General features: G+C 37.0%; 1 protein-coding gene across 2 annotated transcripts in view; it reads right to left on the bottom strand.

Annotated features, from left to right (window-relative positions):
- Positions 1–3,173: 3,173 nt before the first annotated feature.
- GOLPH3 (golgi phosphoprotein 3) overlaps positions 3,174–25,486 on the bottom strand; it is a 45,742-nt gene continuing 23,429 nt past the window's right edge. Inside the window, exons 2-4 of one of the 2 annotated variants that reach the window (XM_012738443.2) lie at positions 21,661–21,792; positions 16,022–16,136; positions 3,174–5,103 (exon numbers count right to left, since the gene is read on the bottom strand). In XM_012738443.2, coding sequence (XP_012593897.1) covers positions 4,679–5,103; positions 16,022–16,136; positions 21,661–21,792 — 672 coding nt within the window. In that variant the 3' untranslated portion in view covers positions 3,174–4,678. The remainder of the gene's footprint in view (positions 5,104–16,021; positions 16,137–21,660; positions 21,793–25,486) is intronic. The other variant, XM_012738444.2, reaches the window with a different exon arrangement.

Consider the following 25,486-nt stretch of genomic DNA (forward strand, 5'->3'; position numbering starts at 1 on the left):
TAAATAAATAAATAAATAGGATATTTCCACAAGTTCATAACGTTTTTAAAAAAAACTCATTACTCATCTTTGGAGGGTGCCAGGGAACTGACTCTACTTTGAAAATTGGTGAAAAAATAAATAACTGAGAATTTGCCCTACCTTTCCCTCTATGAACTATGCTAAAAGGTAATGTAGATAAAGTGAAGTTTCTCTTTATAGAAATATCATAGCTAATAAAGAAGAAGTTATTAGAATTAAAATATCAATCCACAATCCCAATAAATCACAGGATCTAGGAATTGAACAGCAAGGCTGCTAACATAAAAGGAACGAAAACAAGGCAGACATTTCTTTAGAACAAATGAGGTCTCAACTGATTGTATGCTCAGGCATTGCACTGTACACTTTTCTGAATGTAAAACAAAAACTTACCTATTACAGCTTGAAAGACTGGGAAACCCAATTGCATCACAGACATAGGGTTAAGTCCTGGTGAATCAATACATAAATTAAAAGGTCAACACCCATTAGGAAAAAATGGACACAGAAAAAGAATAGGTAATTCAAATACAAATTATCAATGAAGATAGTAAATGACAATCAACCCCTCAATAATGAAAATAGACCAGGACTGATGATAACTACCAGGCCAGCTAGGGCATAATTCACATTATTGGTAGAAGTGTAAATTAATGTAAATATTAGAAATCAACTTGGCTTTTTTACATTCTCAAGGTATATTCTTTGAGTTAGCAAATCCATTCCCATTAATTCCCCGTACAGAAATCAGAGAAATATAAAGACATGTACAAAAACATATAATACCATTGATAACAATGAAAAACATGAAAATAACCCAAACAGCTATTAATGGAAGATGTAACTATACAATGAAGCCATTCAAAAGAATGATGTGAGCCAGGTGAGGTGGCATGTGCCTGTAGACCCAGCTACTTGGAGGCTGAGGCAGGAAGACTGCTTGAAGCCAGGAGTTCGAGGCTGCCATGCACTATGATCTCACCTGTGAATAGCCACTGCACCCCAACCTGGGCAACATAGCAAGACTTTGTCTCTTAAAAAACAAACAAAAAAGTAAAAATGATGTGTATTTATCCTGAAAGCTCCCCACAACATAAGTGCAAAAAGTAAAATGCACATCAGTGTATAATGATGCTAGTGAGAGTAATATTATACCACTGTTCTACCAGGAGTTAACAACTATATAATTCTAACAACAGGCTCAGAAAGTGTGGGTATCTATTTAATTAAACTATGTTACCATCCCTACCCCTCTGAAAGATAGCTTTCAAGGTTCTAAACATTCATACCACCACTTTACTGCTGCTGTTAAAGAACATCAGACATTTGTGCAGAACTTACAAGAGCCAAGCATACCATCCTGGGACCCAATTGGCTGCAACGAATTGGAAACTACCTCAGTTTGCCGGTCATCTCAATCTGGATGAAAGTGAAATGGAGCAGTATTATCTGACAATATAAGCTAATACAAGATGGAGAGGTCATAGTTGGAAGTTAAACTTCATAAAGTACCTTACATAAACTTGTGTCTGGTGGTTTCCAGGCTGCTGGGGCGAGAGTAGCCATGCTTGTCATAGACCATCATCATCAGGCGGGGTGTCATTACTTATTTACTTACCGCTTCTATGCTGCACTGAACCAGACACCAGCCTCTTTCCCTTTCTTCTGGGAGATGACCAAATTCAAGGGTTTGCTATCCTTAAGAGGAGTATTGTGCCTATCTGTTTACAATGGGAAGGCTTAAGTCAGAGATCACACTGGTCAATGCTGTGCCAGCAGGCCGGGGGCTTTCTTGGCCATTGACACTTGACAATGCTGCCACCTTCTGCGAACATATGGAAGTTGGTCAACTCTTTCATCCCTAAAAGATAATTTACATAAACTATACCAAGATACTAGAATAAAGGACGATGTCCTTTAATCTTATTTTGCATCATCCATGAGAACTGCCTGCATGCTCTGTTTGAGAACAGCAGCCCTCTGAGTGCCCAGATAAGGAAGGCACGACTGAGCTGAGTGCCGCCACTGCTGCTCACGCACAAGGTAACGTGAGACTGGGCACATCATCCACTCTAAGCCCATACTTCACTACGGGAAGATAGCAAGTGGAATGTGGGGAGGTCAAAATGAGATACGAAATACTTAACTAGGCACAGAGCATGCACTTAATAAGCTACTAGATCAGGTTAAGGAACATTCCTCAATTAAACAACATAAAGAAGACAAAAAGAAACATCAACTACTAATTCTCTGCACAACAGATGTCTATTTAAGTTTTATTATAGTACAAACATTCACCGCCTGATTCTTGGATCTGAATGTTTTTAACTGAAGTGGCATAAACCTGTGGAAATACTGCTCCCACCTACCACAGAGAATTTTTATTTCCATGGAGTCACATCATTCCTGCATTAAAGACAACTGTAAGCAACAACATTCTACAAGAGAAAGAGTTCTAGATACCACCACCAGCAGCCACTACTTTCCCTCTCCTCTCGATATAGAAACATGTACTAAAGTTAGGTCTACACACAGGTATAGCTCATGTGTGCTCTGAAAGAAACAATGATAGAAGTTCAGGTGAGGCCCTTTCCCCCATGTTTGGGAAGGTCAATGCTGCTGCTGAAGTGAAGAAAACCTTAGAAACATCTATTCCTTTACTTCTAAAATCTTTTCAAGTAAAAAACAGTAAATTTTCACCTGGTAAGAAGTTCTAGTATATTGCTAACAGTTTATAGTACTATTTTATGGGAAGAAACTTTAATAGTTTCTATACTTAATTACCACTAATAGTGTCACTTTTGGAGGTAAAGGAGGTTACTTTAATGGGTAGAAAATCTTCTTTCCATGCATTAAAACCGAGGCTGGGAAACTACAGTCCATGGCCAGCTGTCTGTTTTTATAAACAAAGTCTTATTGGAACACAGCCTAGCCCATTTTTTTGTATTGTCTATGACAGTTTTCATTCAGTGGAGTTAAGGAGTTGCAACAGACACCATATGTGGCTTACAAAGCCTAAAATATCTACTATCTGGCCCTTTAAGGAAAAGTCTGCCACCCCTGCATTAAAATATCACGATGTTATACTAAGTAAAACTTCAGTTGAAAGAAAACTTGAGAACACAAAAATACAAATGACATGCTTGCTCTGATTCAGGCACTTTCAAGATCATAGTTTATTTATTACTTCAGATAAAAAGATAGTATACATATTAAGGAATCCCTTAAAATTCAACTCTAGCGTTATACACCATCTAGTACTTTTGCATTGAATGTTAACAAAAAGACTCTAAACACCTGAAAGCCCCACTATTAATATGAACCATGGTAACAAAAATTTGACATTTAATTTGTTCAATGTATATTATTTACATTATTAAACCAATGGTGGTATGATAAACAGTGATAAAGAAATAGTAAAAATAAACTTTAAAAAGCAAAGATTTATAGGCTTATGATGCTAATTATCATAATTGTATATAAAAAATTAAAACATAGCAGAGCTTTCTATTACAAAATTCTTAATCATCTGAGTTGTAGTCATTACTTACTACTCATTGACATGCAACATCTGCTAGGACTGACATTTGATTTTTTTTTCCCCCTAAGAAAGTGTAAATAGATAAATGACATTTCAGAGCAGACATTAATTTACTGTGGACAGAAGAAAAAAAAAAAAACTGTACTCAAGATTGGTACTGGTCACAAGCCTCTTCCCTAAAGAAATTATTTAAAAAACAGTAAGGCCAAAAAAAAAAAAATCCAAAGAGGAGATGCATAGGCAAAGAGTACCATGAATGGCACAGCTCAAATAAATCTGGGACCCATCAGATACACGTCTTTTCTCTCTCCTTCAATGAGAGGTCTATTTTGCCATCAAATAACAATGACTTCTGAAGCAAGTGAGGGGCACCAGGTGTACAGCTAATTAAATCTTGCAAAATACTAAGATGGGGGCAGGAGCGGCCAGAAGAAGGGGCAATTTATATATAATTAAACTATATACAGCATAACTGGAATGCAGCCCATCCCAAACTGGCTTTGTGAAACAATTGGACCTTTATGATTTAATAGTTAAAATTATAACAAGAGTAATAATACAATAGATTTACATGGGAAGCAAAATCCACGGGGCATTTTATATTAAGTATTTACTGTGCTGTTTCAATTTAAAAATAATTTTGCTAAGTATACATCTCAACTGAGGTCTATGTATAAAATGTCCTAATAGATACAGATATTTACCTTTGGTGAGTTGAAGGCCTTTTTGTGACTTCTGTCTGAATCACAGGCAGAATGCTAGATATACATGCACACGTGGGAAAACTCAAACTGAGGTAATCCAAAAGCTGTGCATGTGTGAGGAGACTGGAGGTACTTTGAAAGTCAAAGTATATCAGAAACCCAAAACACGTACAGTGAGAATGAAAACAGGGAATGGAATGCCAATATGGCAGTAAAACTTTTTAAAAACAGAAAGAGGAAGGCCTCTCGTACCAGCAGAATCCTGCATACATACAAAAAAGAAAAAGCCACCCACCATTTCTTAAAACAAAAGCCAATTGTAGTGTGGGAAAGTACAAATTGCAGAAAACCAGAAGTCAATAGAAGAAAAACTACTGGTTCACAGGAAAGGAGAGCATTTCATTCTGAGCAGTTACTTGGTGAACGCTGCCACCACGGCCCACAGAACTTCGTTGGTGTTGGCCTTCAGACATTCCACTTCCGGGTCTAAGTCGAGGAGCTGTCGCACTCTCTTGGTGGCTAAATCATACTGCTCATCCAGAAGAGGAGCAAAAGCATTCTCCAGGACATCCGAGGCATGGGCTAGATAAATGAGGGCCAGCAAGCGCTTGTCCATGCGGTGAGGGTCATTCACCCATTTGTCAAGAACAGCTTCTTGTACTTTCTTGATGAGGCGCTGCTTAATGTTGTTGTTGGTGAGGGGATGTGTTGTCATGTCAAAAAGTAGGAAGTTCTGTTTCTCTGTTGTCAATACGCCCTTTTCCACCAGGTTTTTAGCTAATCGTTCCCGCACGTTTCTTAACTGATAATGCAATTTTAATGGATTCCACGTCTCACCTACACAAAAATTTCAGAAATTAGAATGATGGGTATTACCTGCTAATTTTGCAATATTTTTGTGCTGTTAAAATTCACAGTAAAATTGGGTTCTCCCCTCACCCAAAAAATAAAAAAAAATCCAATAATGTTTTTCTCCCTGACTAGACCATGAACCTCCTTTAAGGGCCAGGCCTCTGGCTTCTAAGCACCTGGCACATTCTTGGGCACAGCAGTCACTCAGAAGACTAAACTGAAAGCAGTCTTCAAACCACAGTCACCCTTAGTCTTATGTGAATGAGCCAATATTAAATTATGTTTCAGCCTCCCTCCAGCTGTTGTCAAAAAGCAGCCAATAGTAAAATAAGAAGATTCTCTTCTGTTAAATACCAATCTGCAACAAACAGACAAGAAAAAAGCTTCCTAATTAATATACTATTCTTGAAACCACTAAATATATATAGCCTATAAAAACGAGGAAAGCCTGTTTAGGCAATGCTATTCTTTGATAACAATATAAAGCTAATTCTCTAGAAGGACAAAAATTTCCACAATTTTAATACTACCATCTATGCACATTTCCTTTTGAGATAGAAATGTTTAAAATAAACCCAAATGATTTTTTACTAAAATTTTTGTTTTATTTGTAGAAGACTGGAAGGAAACATACCAAAATATAATCTTGGTTGTCTTTGGGATTATGCAGGACTGGTTTTTGGGGGTTTTTTTTTGGTACTTTCTATATTTTCCCAACAAGTTCCAATGAACACATAACTATTTTTATAATTTGAAAAAAAATACTACAGTATTTCTAAATTAGAGCATGTTAAAGATCAACCATGGGCACATTTCTAACTGCAAAAGGCTTTACAGTTGGAATTTTATAATACTGACATTAACACCTTAAACTGCACTGTCCATTACAAAACTAAACTAACTAAAAAAAATTCGACTCTTCAGTTGCACTAACCACATTTCAAGTACACAATAGGCATATGTGGTCAGTGACTACTGACTGGACAGCACAGGAATAGAACACTTTCTTCATCACAGAAAGTTCTAGAACACCACTTTAAAATAAATCTTAAGGTGCTGTCTTAAAATAAATTACCATTCAACTGGCCATAGACAATTATTTTACCATACTTAATATTAGCAGAAGGCTATGATAGACTAATCAATCCTAGACTTGCCCTCTCACCATAATAGAAATCTGGATAAAACATGTGAAACAACTATTTTCAGATGCTGGTCAAAAAGCAGCCCAGAACTGAGACCCCCTAAGAGAAACCTAAGTGAGCCCCATGACTGCCCAAGCTTACTACCTAAAGTCAAGGTCCAAGCGGCAGAACAGGAAGGCAGGTCCTACGCAGAACACAGCAGTCACACTGTGTTAAGGCAGTGGAGATCAGAGCTCAGGGCAGCTAAGGCAGGTGGAATGTGCAAGGCAGAGTACTGAAAAGAGAACCACGCAGAGACAGAGGTCTAGAGATCTGTGTAATGTGCCTGAGTCTCTGGCTGAAAATTAAGCTGCATGTGTTAAGGTAAAAAAGTATGCAAGGCTAGGCAAAGAACAACTACCAGAAAGTTGAAAGTTGTAACAATTCTAAGAGTTCACACAGAGCTGGGATAAATTTGAGTGTCAACTAGCCTGACTAGAAAGGCCTCACTCAACACCCAGAACATTCAGAATGGATCCCAGAAAAATCACACCTTAATAATAGGGGGCTAAACTAGCCCTAAAGTCCACTCTAGAACTGCCCTAAAAAAGATTAAAAACAAGCTGATCCACCAGTAACTCAGCTGCGTACCAAAATAAAATTCAGCAGTCTTTAAAGACAGACCACAAAATTCAGCACTCAACAACTTAACAGACACAGTATTGAGCATACTTAAAAAAATAACTCACTAAATTTGGAAAGAAGAAAATGTGACCCAAAACTAAGCAGCAAACAAGTCAATCAAATCGGACATGACTCAGAAATGACAGAGATGATCAACATAGCAGAAAAGGGCTTCAAACAGCTACTATTGGCCAGTCATGGTAGCTGGCATCTGTAACCCCAGCTCTTTGGGAGGTTGAGGCAGGAGAACTGCTTGAGGCCAGGAGTTCAAGACCACCCTGGGCAACATAGTGAGACCCTGTCTCTAAAAAAAATTTAAAAATTAGCTGGGCATAGTGGTGCATGTCTGTAGTCCTAGGCAGGAGGATCGCTTGATGATGCCACTGCACTCAGGCCTGGGTCACAGAGTAAGACCTTTACACTAAAAACAAAACAAGGCCGGGCGCGGTGGCTCACGCCTGTAATCCTAGCACTCTGGGAGGCCGAGGCGGGCGGATTGCTCGAGGTCAGGAGTTTGAAACCAGCCTGAGCAAGAGCGAGACCCCATCTCTACTATAAATAGAAAGAAATTAATTGGCCAACTAATATATATAGAAAAAATTAGCCGGGCATGGTGGCGCATGCCTGTAGTCCCAGCTACTCGGGAGGCTGAGGCAGCCGGATTGCTTGAGCCCAGGAGTTTGAGGTTGCTGTGAGCTAGGCTGATGCCATGGCACTCACTCTAGCCTGTGCAACAAAGTGAGACTCTGTCTCAAAAAAAAATAAAAATAAATAAAAACAAAACAAACAAAAAACCCAGCTATTATATTTAAATAATTTAAAGGAAAACACATATACAATTAAAAGAAAATGGGAGCTTGCTTTTTTAAAAAATAATGATCCAGAACTACCATTTTGCATTTTGTCATTACTTTGTAAAACTCAGGGCTTGAAAACTACCAGAACTTAAAAGATGATGAGTAGGTACCTAATTACTAGTAACTAAAGTTACCTCCTATATTTAGAGAAAACATAACTTTTTCAAACGAGAAGGCCTGGCAAATCAGCTTCCACTAAAAAGCAAAAACAAACAAACAAAAATCCATGTTGGTGGGACTGCAAATTAGTACAACCCCTGTGTAAAGTAATCTGGAGATACATCAAAGAGCTAAGAATAAAAATACCATTTTATCCAGCAATCCCACTAGTAGGCATCTACCCAAAGAAAAAAAAAGACATTCCATAATAAAGACATCTGCACTTGAATGTTTACAGCAGCACAATTCACAATTGCAAAGATGTGGAAACAACCCAAGTGCCCATCAATACGTCAGTGGATTAATAAAACGTGGTATATGTATACCATGGAATACTACTCAACTACAAAAAAACAATGGTGAACTAGCTAGCACCTCTTATATTATCCGGGACAGAGCTTTAGCCCATCCTTCGTGAAGTATCGTAAGAATGGAAAAACAAGCACCACATGTACTCCCATCAAATTGGTACTAACTGATCAACACTAAGGTGCTCACACAGTAGTAATACTCTCTGGGTGCCGGTCAGGTGGGAGGGGGTGGGAGGGGTGGGTAAACTCACAACAAATGGATTGGGAGCACACTGTATGGGGGCAGGGCACACTTGTAGCCCTGGCTTGGGCAAAGCTAAGGCATTATATGTAACCGAAATGTTTGCACCCCCATAACATTTTGAAATTTAAAGAAAAAAGTAAAAATGCAGATAAAGGGGGTCCTACTGTATACAGATGGCAATTACAGCTATATCACCAAATATATTAGTTTTCTATTGCTGCTGTAATTATGGCCAAAAAAATCTAATCATCACATCCAATTTCCTTGGTGATTTCAAAAAGAAAAAAAACTAAAATATATTTGGGGGCATATTAGGTTTAAAAACTTAATAATATGAAAGAAAAATATGACTCAATAAGCATAATTCTACTTATTTCGATTTCTAATGTTAAGCCCACACCTACATTTAATATTAAGAAATCAATAACAGTTACTTGATGAGGCAGTATAGCATAACAAGTTGTAAAAGGCGGCTCTGGAGCCAGATTGGTTGGGTTTGAATCTCAACTTGGTCATTTCCTAGTCGTGCAACCTTGTGCAAGGCTTCTTAACCCCTCTATTTCTCCGTTTCCTCATCTGTAAAGTGAAGATAACAACTGTGTCAAGGCTCATAGGGCTATTACGAAGATTAAATGAGTTTCTATATCAAGTTCATACACGAGAGCTTGACACATGGTAAACTCTCAATAAATGTTAGCTATTATTATTTACCCACATGTGCAGAATCAACATTATGGCAGAAAGCATTTATAGTATTTATAATATTCTAAGAATCATATTAGGTACCCAGAATGCAAACATTAAGATATATTTCTAACTTTATAGGGATTTACAATCAAGTGAAAGAAAAATTCATAATATATGATATGTATTATATAACTAACTATACTGGTTAGAATAAAATGGAAACAGGGCCATAAGAATATAAACAAAGTGCCTGGAGGAATAAGAAATGACTTGGGTTTAATGTTAAGGGGTATTTATAGGATAGGGAAGTTACAGAGGAAAGGACATTTAAGCTAAATCTAGAAAACCAACAGGATTCAACATCTCTTGAAAGGAAGAGGAGCCTATATTCCAAGCAAAAGAAACAAAGCAAACAGGCACAGAATATAATCTCTGTAATGGAGGCACACATCTTTTGTCAAAGGTGTAGGACTTCCACTTTTTATTATTGTGCCAAAACACTGTCTCTCAATTTAGTGCCTGCCTGCTGCATCTTCCACCAGACAGTTTGGGTTTTGTTTTTTGTCTTCTAACATCAATGGCAGGTGGTAAGCAACCTAAGACGCTAGGCTAGAATTAAGTAATTGTGTTATATTAACTTTTGGAAATTTAAACTAATACAACATAAAATAAACAGCCAACTTTATCTGTAAGCCTATAAAAACTATAGTTCACTTCTAAGATTAACATGCAAATAATTATTTGCAAATTATCAAAAAGTACTATTCCCTGACAACTCTAGCTAACTGGGTATTACTGCCTTAATATGATTTTGTTGTCACAAAACCAAAGTGTAGCAGAATGAATGACTCCCAAGCTACCCATCTTTATTTCACCTAAGTCAAATAGGAAGGACTCTGTGCCCCAGAGACTTTCTAGCCATTTATTCCAAACAATTGGAGGAGGTGGGGGTCAAGAAATGGATTATTCTGAGAACCATAGTTAAATTTCTCTTTGCAGACCTAAAAATTCTATACTGCTCTATAATATTTTCTTTCTTTCTCATGGGAAATAAGTGGTACTAATAGTTTATGACTGCTATCTTGTATTAAACTTATACTCTCTCACCAAGGTTTATCCTTAGTTAAATCTTATATATTACAACCAATGAAACATTTCTGAGAAATTTTTTAAGTCCAAAGTAAGCTAACTTACTTTTAATGGTGGTACTAAAAATGAGAAGTGCCCAAACACAGACCCATCTTTAAATAATGTGTTCCATTTATGACTAGACCTTATTATGGACAATCATTTCTGCTTCAGAGGAAGTAATAAAAAGGGACCCAACCAGCATCATCTTTTATAGCAATTCCCTGGGAGAGGACAAACTGTGTACTCATTCCAACAAACAGTGGGTTGTTCAGATCTCCTCAAATATTTTTAAAAATGAAAAAAAAAAAAAAAAAATCTCAAAAGCAGAGGGCTAAAATAGTGTAGGAAACATCCCAAATGTTGTTTAATACTATTTGTAGTACAGAATACAATGTAATAACTGATTGGTCAAAGTATCTCAGTATCATAAAATTTCGGCATTTTAAAAGAACTAAATTAAGCTAAGTCCAAAGAATAAAGTCATCCCTGAGTTTAGCATAAGACACCACTATTAAGTTGGGATGGGAAGAGAGTAGATGAATTACCAAAGAGAAGATACAACAAAGGTTTAAAAATATTGAACACCTTTTAAAGACCCTATAATAAATGCTAGATGAATGAATAGTGTTTGAATGCCTAAAGGTGTTACTGTGATCCATGCTTTTAGTCATCAGTCCCTAAATTATTCATCTGTATTTGAAAAGACTTGATAAGCTATACAACGTTAAAATGTACAGAATTTATTTACAGTTGCCTTTTTTAATAAAGGAAATTGTGAGAAATATACATGGGGAGGAAAAGTTATTCAGAAATATGTATGTCCACTGACCAATTATCACTTCAGTGGAGAATGACATACTGACAGGTACCTAAATAATTTCACTGCCAGGAACTTCTATCTTCTTTGACATCATGTTACAAAACTAAAAGCAGCTTTGTTCATCAATTTAACAGTCTAAGCCGGGTGAGGTGGCTCACACCTGTAATCCTAGCACTCTGGGAGGCCGAGGCGGGCAGATCGTTTGAGCTCAGAAGTTCAAGACCAGCCTGAGCAAGAGTTAGACCCCATCTCTACCAAAAATAGAAAAAATTAGCTGGGCATGGTGGCACATGCCTGTAGTCCTAAATACTCAGGAGGCTGAGGTAGTAGGATCGCTTGAGCCCAGGAGTTTGAGGTTGCTGTGAGCTAGGCTGATACCACCGCACTCTAGCCAGGGCAACAGAGTGAGACTCTGTCTCAAAATACAAAACAAAACAAAAATCTAGCAGTCTAGCAATACCCTATTGACCAAACTGATCAACCACATCTTAGAAAGTCAGAAACTATTTATTTTTAAATAACAGTAGTCTTTAAAGATTTTAAAGTCTTGCTTCAAATATATATTTACTAATTTTTAAATTAATAAATGTTTAATATTTATCAATAGTTAATATGTATATATGTAGGGTATAAATAATAAAATGAACCCCTGGGTACCCCCACTATAGGTTATTAAAACATTCTTTGGTTTAATAGCATTCTTTATTTCTATATTAGATGCCTCCTGTCAGCTGCTTCTGCCTCAGAGGTAACCACCTGACTGACCTGTGTTAATCATTTTTTTTTTTTTTTTACATATAATCTTACTACCTATGCACGTTTCCCTCAATGATAAAGTATAGTTTGAATACCATGTAGGCAAGCACAGACTTAACTGCATGAGGATATTCGCCAACTTTACCGCTACCTCAAATTCCTCTGAACAGGTACACTTCCTTCTTTGTGTCTCATTCTTACCCTTCTAAGGCCTAATCCAAGTTCTACTTTCTCTTCCAAGTACCAAAGTTCCCCAAAATTTCTCTTTCCTCTGAACTACTCAACTCTCAGAGAACCATACTGTTAAACTCTCATCTGTTATCAAATTATTACACTGATACACTTGTTCACCAAATGGATTTTAAGATCCTTTCAATCTGAAAGCACTTCTTTTTTAAGTTTCATAGCGCCTATGTCAGTATTGGTGCAATAACTGGTATTTGATACCACATACTATCTTGAAGCAACTAAAAATTTAAAAAAAAATTAAACATCAGCAAGCTAGCCACAGAACTGTATGCTTAAAAATGGTTAAAATGGTAAATGTTACCATTTATTTTACTACAATAAAAAAAATTTTTACAGTCAGTAAGCTGATATCTTGATATTTTCATTATGTGGGAAACAGATATTTTTCTTAACTTAAAAGAAATGTGCTTTTTTCCCCTCCTTCTCCCACTCTGGATCCCTTGTTTTATCCTGAAATGGTGGCATTCCTAATGCATGTCAAGAGCAAACAACTGAAGGGCTACAGGCAATGTTCTGGCACCAATAGCCAACCTAAAACTCACGGGATATTGTGTGTGTGTGCGTGCGTGCATGTTTCTTTAAACTTCCAACCTGGGCAAAACAGCAAGACCCCGTCTCTACAAAAAGAATTTTTTGGCCGGGCGCGGTGGCTCACACCTGTAATCCTAGCACTCTGGGAGGCCAGGGCAGGCGGACTGTTCGAGGTCAGGAGTTCAAAACCAGCCTGAGCAAGAGCGAGACCCCCATCTCTACTATAAATAGAAAGAATTTAATTGGCCAACTAATATATATAGAAAAAATTCGCCAGGCATGGTGGTGCATGCCTGTAGTCCCAGCTACTCGGGAGGCTGAGGCAGCGGGATTGCTTGAGTCCAGGAGTTTGAGGTTGTTGTGAGCTAGGCTGACGCCACGGCACTCACTCTAGCCTGGGCAACAAAGCAAGACTCTGTCTCAAAAAAAAAAAAAAATTTCTTAATTAGCAAAGTGTGGTGGCACACCTATAGTCCCAGCTACTTGGGAGGCTGAGACGTGAGGATCATTTGAGCCCAGAAGTTTGAGGTTACAGTGAGCTATTATCATACCACCACACTCCAGCTTGGGTAACAAGAGTGTGACCCTGTCTCTTAAAGAGAAAAACAGCTTAAATATCAGCCTCACATTTTACCCAAATTCCTAATTCAAATGGACACTTTCTTTTACAAAGTCCTAACTGCATTTAAATACTTGAAAAAAAGTTTTCAGACTTCTCATCTTTTCACTGCTCAATCAGGTAAGAAAAATGCAATAAAGCCCAAATTGAAAACCAAGTTCAGTTAGCGTTTATATTGATAGCCTTCATTCATAAAATGTCACTTAACAGGTAAATTTAAGAAGTATACAGTCATCTCAAATGTTGAGATTCAACCCCCTGTGTGCCATTCTAATTTATGGTATATATATATAAACTATCCAAGGAAATTTGATGGTCTAAGATATGTTATTAAACTAAAGCCCAATGTGCCATTAGCACACATGATGCAAGAAAAAGAAACTGTTTGTGAGTACAGAGTCCAAAAACATAGCCATAGTGCTAAGTGGCACCAAAGCGGGTATCAATAACAGGAAAATTAAGGCAAAACTCACAACATTCCCTAAAAAGAATATTGAGCGCTGTAACACATCTTTCAGAAACCCTTCCTTTGGCCAGTTGGAAACTAAATTACAAATTCTAATCCAGGGGTCCTCAAACTTTTTAAACAGGGGGCCAGTTCACTATCCCTCAGACCATTGGAGGGCTGGACTATAGTTTTAAAAAAACTATGAACAGGCCGGGCGCGGTGGCTCACGCCTGTAATCCTAGCTCTTGGGAGGCCGAGGCGGGCGGATTGCTCAAGGTCAGGAGTTCAAAACCAGCCTGAGCAAGAGCGAGACCCCGTCTCTACTATAAATAGAAAGAAATTAATTGGCCAACTAATATATATAGAAAAAATTAGCCGGGCATGGTGGCGCATGCCTGTAGTCCCAGCTACTTGGGAGGCTGAGGCAGAAGGATCACTTGAGCCCAGGAGTTTGAGGTTGCTGTGAGCTAGGCTGACGCCACGGCACTCACTCTAGCCTGGACAACAAAGCGAGACTCTGTCTCAAAAAAAAAAAAAAAAAAAAACTATGAACAAATTCCTATGCACACTGCACATATCTTATTTTGAAGCAAAAAAACAAACCAGCAAAAACACCCGCATGTGGCCTGCGGGCTGTAGTTTGAGGACGCCTGTTCTAATCTGTACCACCAGAAGCAATAACAGGCCAACACTGGCAATACAACATGAGAATGACCCAAAGATTGCTTAAGGCCAGTGAATGTACAAAATGAGGCTAGAGAATGTACAAAATGACCCATCAGAGGACAGTTAAAAGTTATTATGTTAGCTCACAGCTTCTGTGGCTTTTGGAGGGGAGGGGGAAAAGAAGTTATTAGTACTTCTATTTTTATCTTTAAAAATAGTATTTGCTAATATTTAACATGGAGTTAACATTAACGCCCTCACCGAGTCTCTGTCAGATGTTGCATGTCACTGACAGGCACACACGGAGGGCTAACCCAGAAAGCACCGACAAGGTGATAGATATTAGATGATGTATCAGTATGTGCTGACTGAGTGGATTTGTAGATTATCATCACCTAGTTCTAACCAAACCAACCCTTGTAAAATAAGCAAAGTAATTTTAAAAGATTCTTGCAACAGAAATTGCAAATGAAGACAAGTCCAATATCACAAGCACAAAGGGGGAAAAAGGAGTGGAGTTAAAGTTTTCCTTATTCAATGAGATGAAACATCAAATCTACAAGAAGGTTGTCAAAAAATTCAAAACAAAGTTTAATGTTTTCTATCAATAAGGAAGAATGACCCTTGCCCTAAGTGTAAGTGCTCATTACTGTCCTATTAGCTAAGAATGAAGTGTATGTATTCAATTTTTAAATAAAACAAATATAAAAACAAAATCCCTTACTAAAAGAAGAACATCCTAACAGGACTATCGTTTTTAAAAACTCTGCTTATTTATAACTGAGAAAACTGACCGTGTTAATTACCAATCTCTGAAAATGTCCAACTGTTTTTAAAAGTTACTCTAAATAGTGATATGTTTGAACATGAGATAAAATGACAATAAATGCATGCAGTAGCTATGTTTTAGGTAACAGCAGAGAGGAATAACAAGATAACTTAGGTCTCATACTCAAGGAGCTTCCCAACCAGGAAATTAGACAAATATACAAATAACTTTAATATAAATGTCATAGCCATTTGTGCTATCAAATTTTTCAGGTTCTCCTCCCTAAGGCTGTACTTCCCTGTCTCCTTAAAATTAGGAGGGGCCATGTGATTTGTTCTGATCAAGGAAACATGAACCACATGTCATTTCTGAGCAGAAACTTAAGAGCCAGAGTTGCTACACTCTTCCTCCTTTCACCATAGCGACTGATACTGCCCCAGATAGTGGTGGCTTCCACTGCCTGGCTACCAGAGGGAGAATGAAATGCCCCGTGACTCACTCACAGCCTGAATGAGAAAGAAACTGCTGTTTTAAGCCACTGTGGTTTTGGGGTTGCTTTGTGACCATCCAGAATAAGGTAGCATGTGGTAATTTTGATAAAGGACGACAGGAGCTCTAAGTTATGAATATTACATTTCATTCAATAACTGCTAAGTCTTGATAAACAGGATGAAATTTTATAAAAACCATTCTTTTCCCCACTTAGTGACTGACCCCTTTGCAGTTTGCCTAAATAAACAAACAAGCTTCTGGCTATTTTATTTAGGTTCCTTTCAAAAGGATTTTAAACTTTTTACACAATCTTTTAAACAGAATTCAAGTTTTGGTTCATACACACAGCAGCTTACCGCTAAGTAATTCAATCCAGTTCTGGACTGTTTCTGGAGGCTGAGTCTCCTTAACATGCTTTAGAGCTTCATCAAGAAGAACATCTCCTGTTGGAGCATCCGACTTACAGATTACCTAAAATGTAAGCAATAAGAATGAAATGATCCTCTGATGCCTCTCTCTGATTTGGTTTCATTAAATGAAACACAAAATTATGTAAACAATTCGTTATGCTTAAAGCCCTAAGTGTTAATGCAGAATCAAAGTTCAGATTTTAAACTACTTCTATATTAAGGAAATTCAATATTAAATCTAACCACATTAGCTTGAATTAAAATAAAGCTATCCTATAACAATCAGTAAAGCAAAATGCTAGGCCAGTTTCCAGTCACTGTAATTCCTTTCATTACTGAACCTTGGGCTGTCTGATCCTGAATTCATTTTTTAAACATTATTATTAATTCCAGAAACAGACTAAATTATATTTAAGAATTTAGTACAGGCTGAGTATCCTTAATCTAAACATCTGAAATCCTCCAAAATCTGAAACTTTTTGAGCACTAACAGGACAGTCACTGGAGCATTTTGGATTCTGGATTTTGGGATTAGGGACACTCAAAGCAAGTATAACACAAATATTCCAAAATTCAAAAAATTCTAAAATATTTAACACTTCCGTTTGCAAGCATTTCAGATAAGGGATCCTAATACGGTTTGGATGTTTGTTCCTTCCAAATCTCATGTTGAAATTTGATCCCCAATGTTGGAAGTGGGGGTTGGTGGGAGTTGTTTGAGTCATGGGGGTGGCTTAGTGCCCCACCCATGGTAATGAGTGAGTTTTTGCTCTCTGTTGGTTCACAGGAGAGATGGTTGCTTTAAAGAGCTCGGCCCCTCCTCCTCTCTCTCTCACAATGCGACACATGTCTACTCCTCCTTTCACCAGACTCCAGGAGTAAAAGCTTTCAGAGGCCCTCACCAGAAGCAGATGCTGGCACCATGCTTCTTGTACAGCCTGCGAAACTATGAGCCAAATAAATCTCTTTTCTTCATAAATTACCCAGTTTCAGGTATTCCTTTATAGCAATGCAAACAGACTAACACAGATACTCAATCTGTATATTACAGTGTAATAATCTATATTATTATAGATTATTATATTATATATTATAGGTAGCGTTTTACATCAGTGGAGAAACAAATTTTTCAATGTCATTAAAACAATTGGCTAACAAATTGGGAGCAAAAATTAGGCAAGACTGGGCTCTTCTAAGCTTATGCCACAATAAGAGATAAAGACTTAAATAGAAAATACAATTTTAAGGGTGAGAAACATTTTTTCAAAACTGCCACCACTAGCAGAAACCTTAAATACCAACAGGTTTGAATACATAAATTTTCAAATACTATGAATTTTGTTCAAAACTATATTGGGATATAGAATCCATATTAAGAGCAGAAAAATCCAGAAGCAGGGAGAGAAAAATGTTATACTAATTTAGCCAAGTACTGGATTGCTATAGCCTTCACTCATGTTGTTGGCTAAGCAACAAATTTCTAGTTGAAGTTCTATAATATCAAAATTCAATCTATTACCTTATAATGTTATTAACAACTATTTAAATGTTATAAAATTTACCAATACCTTTAAAATGCGACAGTCCTCTCTTAAATTTGTCCTCAAAGTGTCCTTTACCTTTCTGCTCAATCTTATAAAAGGTGAAAAGATAGAGGACTGCAACTAGTATAACTTCTGTAGAAAGCAATATGGAGATACCTCAAAGAGCTACAAAATAGAACTACCACTTGATCCAGCAATCCCATTACTGGGCATCTATCCAAAGGGAAAAAAGACATTCTATAAAAAAGATATCTGCACTAGAATGTTTATAGCAACACAATTCACAATTGCAGAAATGTGGAAACAACCCAAGTGCCCATCAATATATGAGTGGATTAATAAAACATAGTATACATGTACCATGGAGTTCTACTCAGCCACAAAAAACAATGGTGATATAGCACCTCTTGTATTATCCTGGATAGAGCTGTGGCCCGTTCTACAAAGTGAAGTATCACAAAAATGGAAAAACAACACATGTACTCACCATCAAATTGGTATTAAGTGATCAACACTTATGTGCACATGCACATATAGTAACATTCTTCGGTATCAGATAGGTGGAAGGGGAAAAGGGGGGATGGGTATATTCACACCTAATGGGTATGCTGCACACTGTCTGGGAGATGGACACGCTTGAAGCTCTGACTCAGGTGGGGCAAAGGCAATATACGTAACCTAAACATTTGTACCCCCATAATATGCTGAAATAAAAAAAAAGAATAGCAAAATAATACTAATGTGCATACATTGTGCACTTTGAGCATCTTTCAGCTGAAGCTGAATAAGAAACTTTTTCAACTTCATGTTATAGTGAATGTAATGTTCATCTGATCCACTGAGAATGAAGTATGAAATAATGTCTTCATCAAAAGCTAAGTATGCTGCATTGACTTTAACTGTTTACACTGATCTTAGCACAGAGTACATAGCAAACATCCTCAGTGTCTATGTCTATACATATATATTTTTACATGAAGAAGTAGAGAATACAATGAGCTGATTTTTTATAATGGGTCACAAGCTATACATGTATTTTATCTCTTTACATTATTGTAATAATTTTATAACAATGATTATTATCCTACATTGACAAGGAGGCTACAGCTCAGGGACATCAAATAATTTGCACAGAAGGCTCTAAACCTCAACCTCAGCCATGCTGGTTTTTACAGTCTTTAAACTATATTTATTCACTAAGTGTAAAGGAAAAATATTGTGCTTATAACACTTTTTCAATGTTTGGCTTCCCATTTTCTGTTAATTTTATATATTAATAAAAGACTATAGTCCCTGTCAGAAAAGTGAAAAGATATATATAGATATACAATATCTATCTCTGAGACATTATGACTCAATAGAAATATATAAGAACCACAATATAAGCACAAATCTATTCATAAATTTTCTCGTAGTTATACTTAAAAAGGAAAAGAAAATTTGATATGGTTGATTAAACCAAATACAGCCAAAATATTAGCATGTAACAAATATTTTTAAATTGAGGTACTTAATATTCTTTTCTTTTTCTCAATTCTAGGTCTTCAAAAATCCAGGGAGTATTTTTCATTTACAGTATGTCTCACTTTGTACCAGCCACATTTCAAGTGCTTAACTGTCTGGACAAGGCACGATTATAGTCTATCTACCTAACCTGGTTGTCTTTCACTTAGATTAATTTAAGTCTCCTAACTAATTTCCGTGAACTAGGTTCAGCCCTTTCCAAGCCATTCTCCTCAATGGTTTTTCTCAAAGGTAAATCTTATCAAGACATTCCACTGCTTCTGCTTAAAACTCTTCAATGACTCATAGAATTTTTCTCTGATGGAATATTTAAGAAAAAGATAAGAATACCTACATAGAAAACTGGGGGGAAAAGACAGAATTATTGATTCTGGGAGGGAAACAGTATATTAGAAAGGAAAATATACAACATAACTCCACAGAAAACAGTATCAACATAGTTATAATAATATAGACAATCATTACTTTTTGCCAAAAATTGTATGATATAACTCAATTAGAAGGACTAGGAGGGAGAGGCAGGACATAAGAAAGCCAAATATTAATCTATTCTAACAGAAAGTAAACAGTGCCTTAAGCTGATATATCAAGAGATGACAGTATGAGCTTATTTAAAACATGGACAAAAATGCCAAAAGAAATAACTAAGAGAATCATAGTTGAATGGTAGCCCCCAAAGTGTCCACATCCTAATCCTCAGAACCTCATTTAGGAAAAGGGTCTTCGTCTTGGATTAATCAGATGGACCCTAAATGCAATGTGCAAAGTGTTTCTGCATTAGAGACACACAAAGGGAAAGGCAGTATGAAGACAGAGCAGAAACAGATGTAGTCAGAAGGCAAGGAACATCTGGAACAACCAGAAGCTGGAAGAGGCAAGGAACAAAATCTCCCTTAGAGCATGGCACACACCTGGATTTCAGACCCCTAGCCACCAGCACTGTAAGACAATAACTTTCTGCTGTTTTAAACCACTAAATTTGTTGTAGTTTGCTAAGGCAGCCCTAGGAAGCTAATACAAGGACTGAAAATGGTTGCCTCTCAGAAATAAAACTAAAGAATAGGGAAGAGTGGGCAAAAGATTGCTATTTTTTATTAATAAAATGTGATTTTATACTTCTATATGTATATCACTTAATAAGATCAATAATTATTTTTAAATTAGCAAATTAAATCATGTTGAAGTATTTTCCCAAAAAACGTATCAACCTAGTTAAGATCACTCAAAATAGTAGGCAAAATAACAAGCCCAAATAGGCAGGGAACATGTCTCTCTTGGTAATGACTGTATCCTCAGAGCCTAGCACAGTGCATGGTGTACTTAAGCACTAAATAAATATACGATGAACAAACAAACAAAAGAACAAACAATTGACTGATATCGTAGATAATACCAAACTGGTTATTCTTCCCACAAAAAGAACCAATATAAAATCTTTTCTCAAGGGGGGAGGGGGGGAATGGGCAATATATATAACCTTAACACTTGTATCCCCATAATACGCTAAAATAAAAAATAAAATAAAAAATAAATCTTTTCACTTTAGGTCAGGGTCCTGTAACATTAGCAAAATTACTTACAATTACTATAATTAGTAGTAACCTATGCATATATTTCATTGATAACTATAATGGCAGCTTCCTAAGTGTTTTTTTCCCTCCATAAATCACTATGGTTACACAATAATATGAAATAAAAATTCTATTCTATTTTATAATTATCTAAAATGGTAGGCTTTTTTTTTAAACTAATATGCCAGCTGACTTGACCTGACTTTAAATGACCAGAGATTTAATTTTAAAATCCATGCAGAAAATTTTCTAATAACATCTTTACTTTTTGCATATAACTTTCTAGAATACATTAATGGCTTTCTTCCCTACAAGAGTATTGCTCTCTATAGCATATCAAATCAAAAAATATTCAATTCTTACCTAAAACTTTTGAATTAGGATACTCTACTAAGGAAAAATTAGTTTTAAAACACCATTCCCCTGAGAAACACAATGAGAGACTGGAAGAGAAACAGTCTTGATTATTTAAGATTGAGGTCAAAGTTAAAAATTCTAAAAACTAGCACATAATACCTCTATATTTTACTACAAAAGCCAAGGAACATCTAACTCTATACACATCTTCACAGTGGAGAAGATAGATCTGAAAAGTATTCATACTCTGATGAAAAGATCAACAACTTACGGGTAGTTAATTTGTACAATAGCACTTCTGAGGTTTTTTATGTCAAGTCTTTCAAAATTATAGCTTTCAAAAGCAGCAAATGAATTTTTCTGAAGATGTAAGTTGCAATAACCAGTGATCCTAGTAATGAATTACATTATTCATCATATGTACTAAGAATCAGGAAACCAAGAATGAAAAAAGGATATGGAAACACAATTCAATAAAGACAACTTTAAAATCAACTTTCACTTTAATTTTTGAAGGCTATTAGAAAACATTCTTCATTTTAAGCAGTATAAACTCTTATAACACAATGCTATTCAGCATTTCTCTTACCTTTCTTGTTAATAGACTTTTACGTCTCATTCCACAAGCCTCTAGTTGTAACCTTCCTCTCAAAGCTAATTCAATTAACATACAGCCACGTAATCCAGATGATATACAGTCATTCCAAAATGATGTGTAACCCTATTTAAAAAAAAAAAAAAAAAGAAAACAAAATAGCTAATTTACCTTGAATTCAGTCAAAAACAGAAATATTTTTAGCCAAAATTGTTTTTGGTGCCTTTTACCTTTCCTGTCTTTCTATAACAAAATACTGAAAAAATACAATATATATTACTAATCTAGGATTTTCAGGGGCTTATCCTCTTGTTACCACTTATCCTTATATCCAGATAAACAAATAACATTAGAGGTCAGGGATTTAGAAATACAATATAATTCATACTTCACTAAGCTATGTGTTTATTAGGCTCTTTCAGATTGCAAACTCCAGGAACAGTCAACCTTAGATTACAGTGGTTTATTAGTACATGTGGGTAAATGAAGCAGCTCAGGAAAAACCACCTAGTAAACTTGGCCTTAAGGAAAATTAGAACATGATTCATTAATTGCTGTTCAGGACAAAAAAAGTATGGTTAATTTTAGAAGAATGTATTAGAGAAACACATATGGGCCATGAACAAAAAGGATGGCTGTATGCCTAAGATTTTGAATAACAAATCAAATAGGTCCTGAGAGAATCCAAGATAGACATCTAGGGATGTGGGGATACCAGTCAACCAGGCATCACCAGATAAAGTCAGGGCACTCTGAGAGCAAGTAACTAGGTTGTCCAAATTATAAACCCACAAACCTTGCCAACAGGGTTGCCAACTATCAATTTAAGATACTCAGTTCTAATGAGAAAGCAGAAGTTGTAACTGGTTCTAAGTAAGCCTCAGAACAAGGTCATATATCATTTTGATAAGAGGGAGAGCAGGCCAATCAAATCTCCAAAGAATAGAGGGAAGGAAGGCCTGGATTCTTGGATTAGGAAGGCCTGGACTCTTGGATCTGGCACTTTTCCAAGGTCAGTCCTGGTACTCTGCTAGGCCAAAGTGGTCAGCTTGTATTTCACAAGATGACTGACCATCAAGGTCCCTGGAACTTCATTATTGATACAGGGATTTAAATTATTAGCCTCATGAAGCTACCACCCCTGAGAAAGTGGGCTTGGGGAAAATTAGAATTTATATTAAGGTAGGCACAACGGGATAAACAAAAATATCAGTTTAAAGAGGCCAATTTGAATGTGAGGTAGAAGCAGCAGACATTAACTGGATGTAAGGGAATCATTTTAAACTCAGTGTTAGGGGGTCTGATCAAATTAAGATTACCAGAGACTTAGCAAAGTGATTAATAAAACCTGTAATTTATAGAGGTTAGGTAAAATCCATGGCTTATGAATTCATGAAAATTAAAGCCCAAGGAAGCCTGCACATGGATTCCACATAAAATTTAAGTTGCAGATATCTGGCTTTGACTGGCCTGGGCATATAAATGGCATTCTGAGGTGAACCTCTACAAACAGTAAACAACATGAGGCAGTAATGGATATGAACAGCTCTGCAGCTGGAAACTCCAGCTGAACAGCTTAGAAGCTTACATTTGCCAGCAGAGGACTAATATGTCTCAATCTTAATTGCTCCCTAAGTAATGACATACCCAGAGATATTAGCAAAATGGAATCTTTAATAACAAACTTTAGAGATCTACATGAATTTAGTGAATGGCTTTGGACATTAACCTATGACCTATGCTTTAACAGAATTGAATTCACATGGAAAAGTAGATAAATGAGCATGGACAGTTCTGTACCAAAGTTTCTGGGTCACCAGCAATATCCTGAAGATAAAGACAGACTAACCAACATAATAATCCAGTATGTTGATAACCTCCTGCTAAAATCTACATGGTAAAAGCACAACCAAGAATTAACCAAGGGTGGGAGGGGGGTAGGAGGAAAAAGGGGATATTTTTAAAGGGGGAATAAAAATGAAAAAAAGGTATATAACTGGATCAGATGACAATGCCACACTTGGAAATTAAGTATCTTAGAGGAGAAGCAGATTGGGAGAGAGCCAAGTGAATTTGGTCATGACCTAGGCTAGCAAAGTTCTGTGGTGAATCCATGCCACAATACAGTGAGACACACCACCAGCTCGCAGGAGAACTACTTAGAGAGTCAGGAGCTGGAGCAACAGATTTAGCCTCACCAAATGCTGAGGAGCTCTTTAATATTATAATTTCTGGCCAGGCGCAATGGCTCACGCCTGTAATCCTAACACTCTGGGAGGCCGAGGCAGGTGGATTGCTCAAGGTTAGAAGTCGAAACCAGCTCTGAGCAAAAGTGAGACCCTGTCTCTACTATAAATAGAAATTAATTGGCCAACTAAAAATATATATACAAAAAAAAAAATTAGCCAGGCATGGTGGCACATGCCTGTAGTCCCAGCTACTTGGGAGGCTGAGGCAGGAGGATCACTTGAGCCCAGGAGTTTGAGGTTACTGTGAGCTAGGCTGACGCCACAGCACTCACTCTAGCATGGGCAACAAAGTGAGACTCTGTCTCAAAAAAAAAAAAAAAAAAAAAATATATATATATATATATATTATAATTTCTATCTAGTGCTAACCTTAATACTATGTATTTCATCAATTCCAAAACATCCATTGTTAAAGTTTAGTATCTCTGAATCTGGGATGCATTGTTCAATAGGCACCTCCTTAAGGATATATGGGTATTACAGCTACTGAGCTAACCTAAACACATTAAAGGCAGAAGAGACCTGTGGCACAGACATCACAGGTGCATAGCAGTGGAGAGATGAATTAGGGTCCAACTTGTCAGTTACTAGTGAATACTTCAAACTTTGTACAACATTGGGTCACAATATCCAGATCTAATTGTGCCACCAATCTGCCTGACTTCGCAGTGAGGAAGATTTTACAAGGGCAGGTCAGTAACAACCACACTACCCAGAGGATTTTGTCCTTAGACAAACAGCTACTCTCTATGAAACAATTACAAGAACCTGCTGTCTAGGCCAGGCGTCCTCAAACCACGGCCCGCGGGCCACATGCTGCCTGCAGAGTACATTTATCCAGCCCGCTGGTGTTTTTGCCACCGCTGCCTGTCCTGCTTAGCAGCCGACTCGTCCTGGGCCCACAGTGCCCACTCTCCAACAATCTGAGGGACAGAGAACTGGCCCCGTGTTTAAAAAGTTTGAGGATCCCTGGTCTAGGCAGGAAGGTTATATATTCAGGGCATGAGTATGTTTATGCCCCAGCAAAAATATCACACCCCATGTATCAAACAGAGTAAATCAGCCATGTTAAAAACGATACCCAAATCTGACTATGTATTCAGGGACGGCACCTAGCTCTTACGCTTGGAAACCAATAATCATTTCAACACTAAATGTTTGGAATACTGCCACTAGCAATAAAGAAAATATCTTCATGCCTCAGTTAGTCCAAGGATAGGGTACTAGTGCTCAAAGTTCAGGGTCACACTAAGGGAGGACCACTGGCCAGACAACTGGCAGATGAAGCAAGCAGCTGTACTACAACACCACAGGGCCACTGTAGAAAAAACAACTCAGTCTTAAAGAATGTTAGAAGATCACAAGAGAACTGTTTTGAGGACCTTAAAGTTGTGATTGTGATTAGAAATAAGGATGGGAGAGGTCTGGCCATGTACTATCCCAAAGAATTTAGAGAAACACAGTCCCATTAGGTTCCTGGGTCCAAAACAGGAGAGAACATCCAAGAATAGAAAAGGCCATTAAGATCCAAATATGGCGGCAGTTTAACTGGTGAGTTGGGATATTAGAAA

This window comes from Microcebus murinus, chromosome 11 (assembly GCF_040939455.1).
Source record: "Microcebus murinus isolate Inina chromosome 11, M.murinus_Inina_mat1.0, whole genome shotgun sequence".
Classification (NCBI taxonomy): domain Eukaryota; kingdom Metazoa; phylum Chordata; class Mammalia; order Primates; family Cheirogaleidae; genus Microcebus; species Microcebus murinus.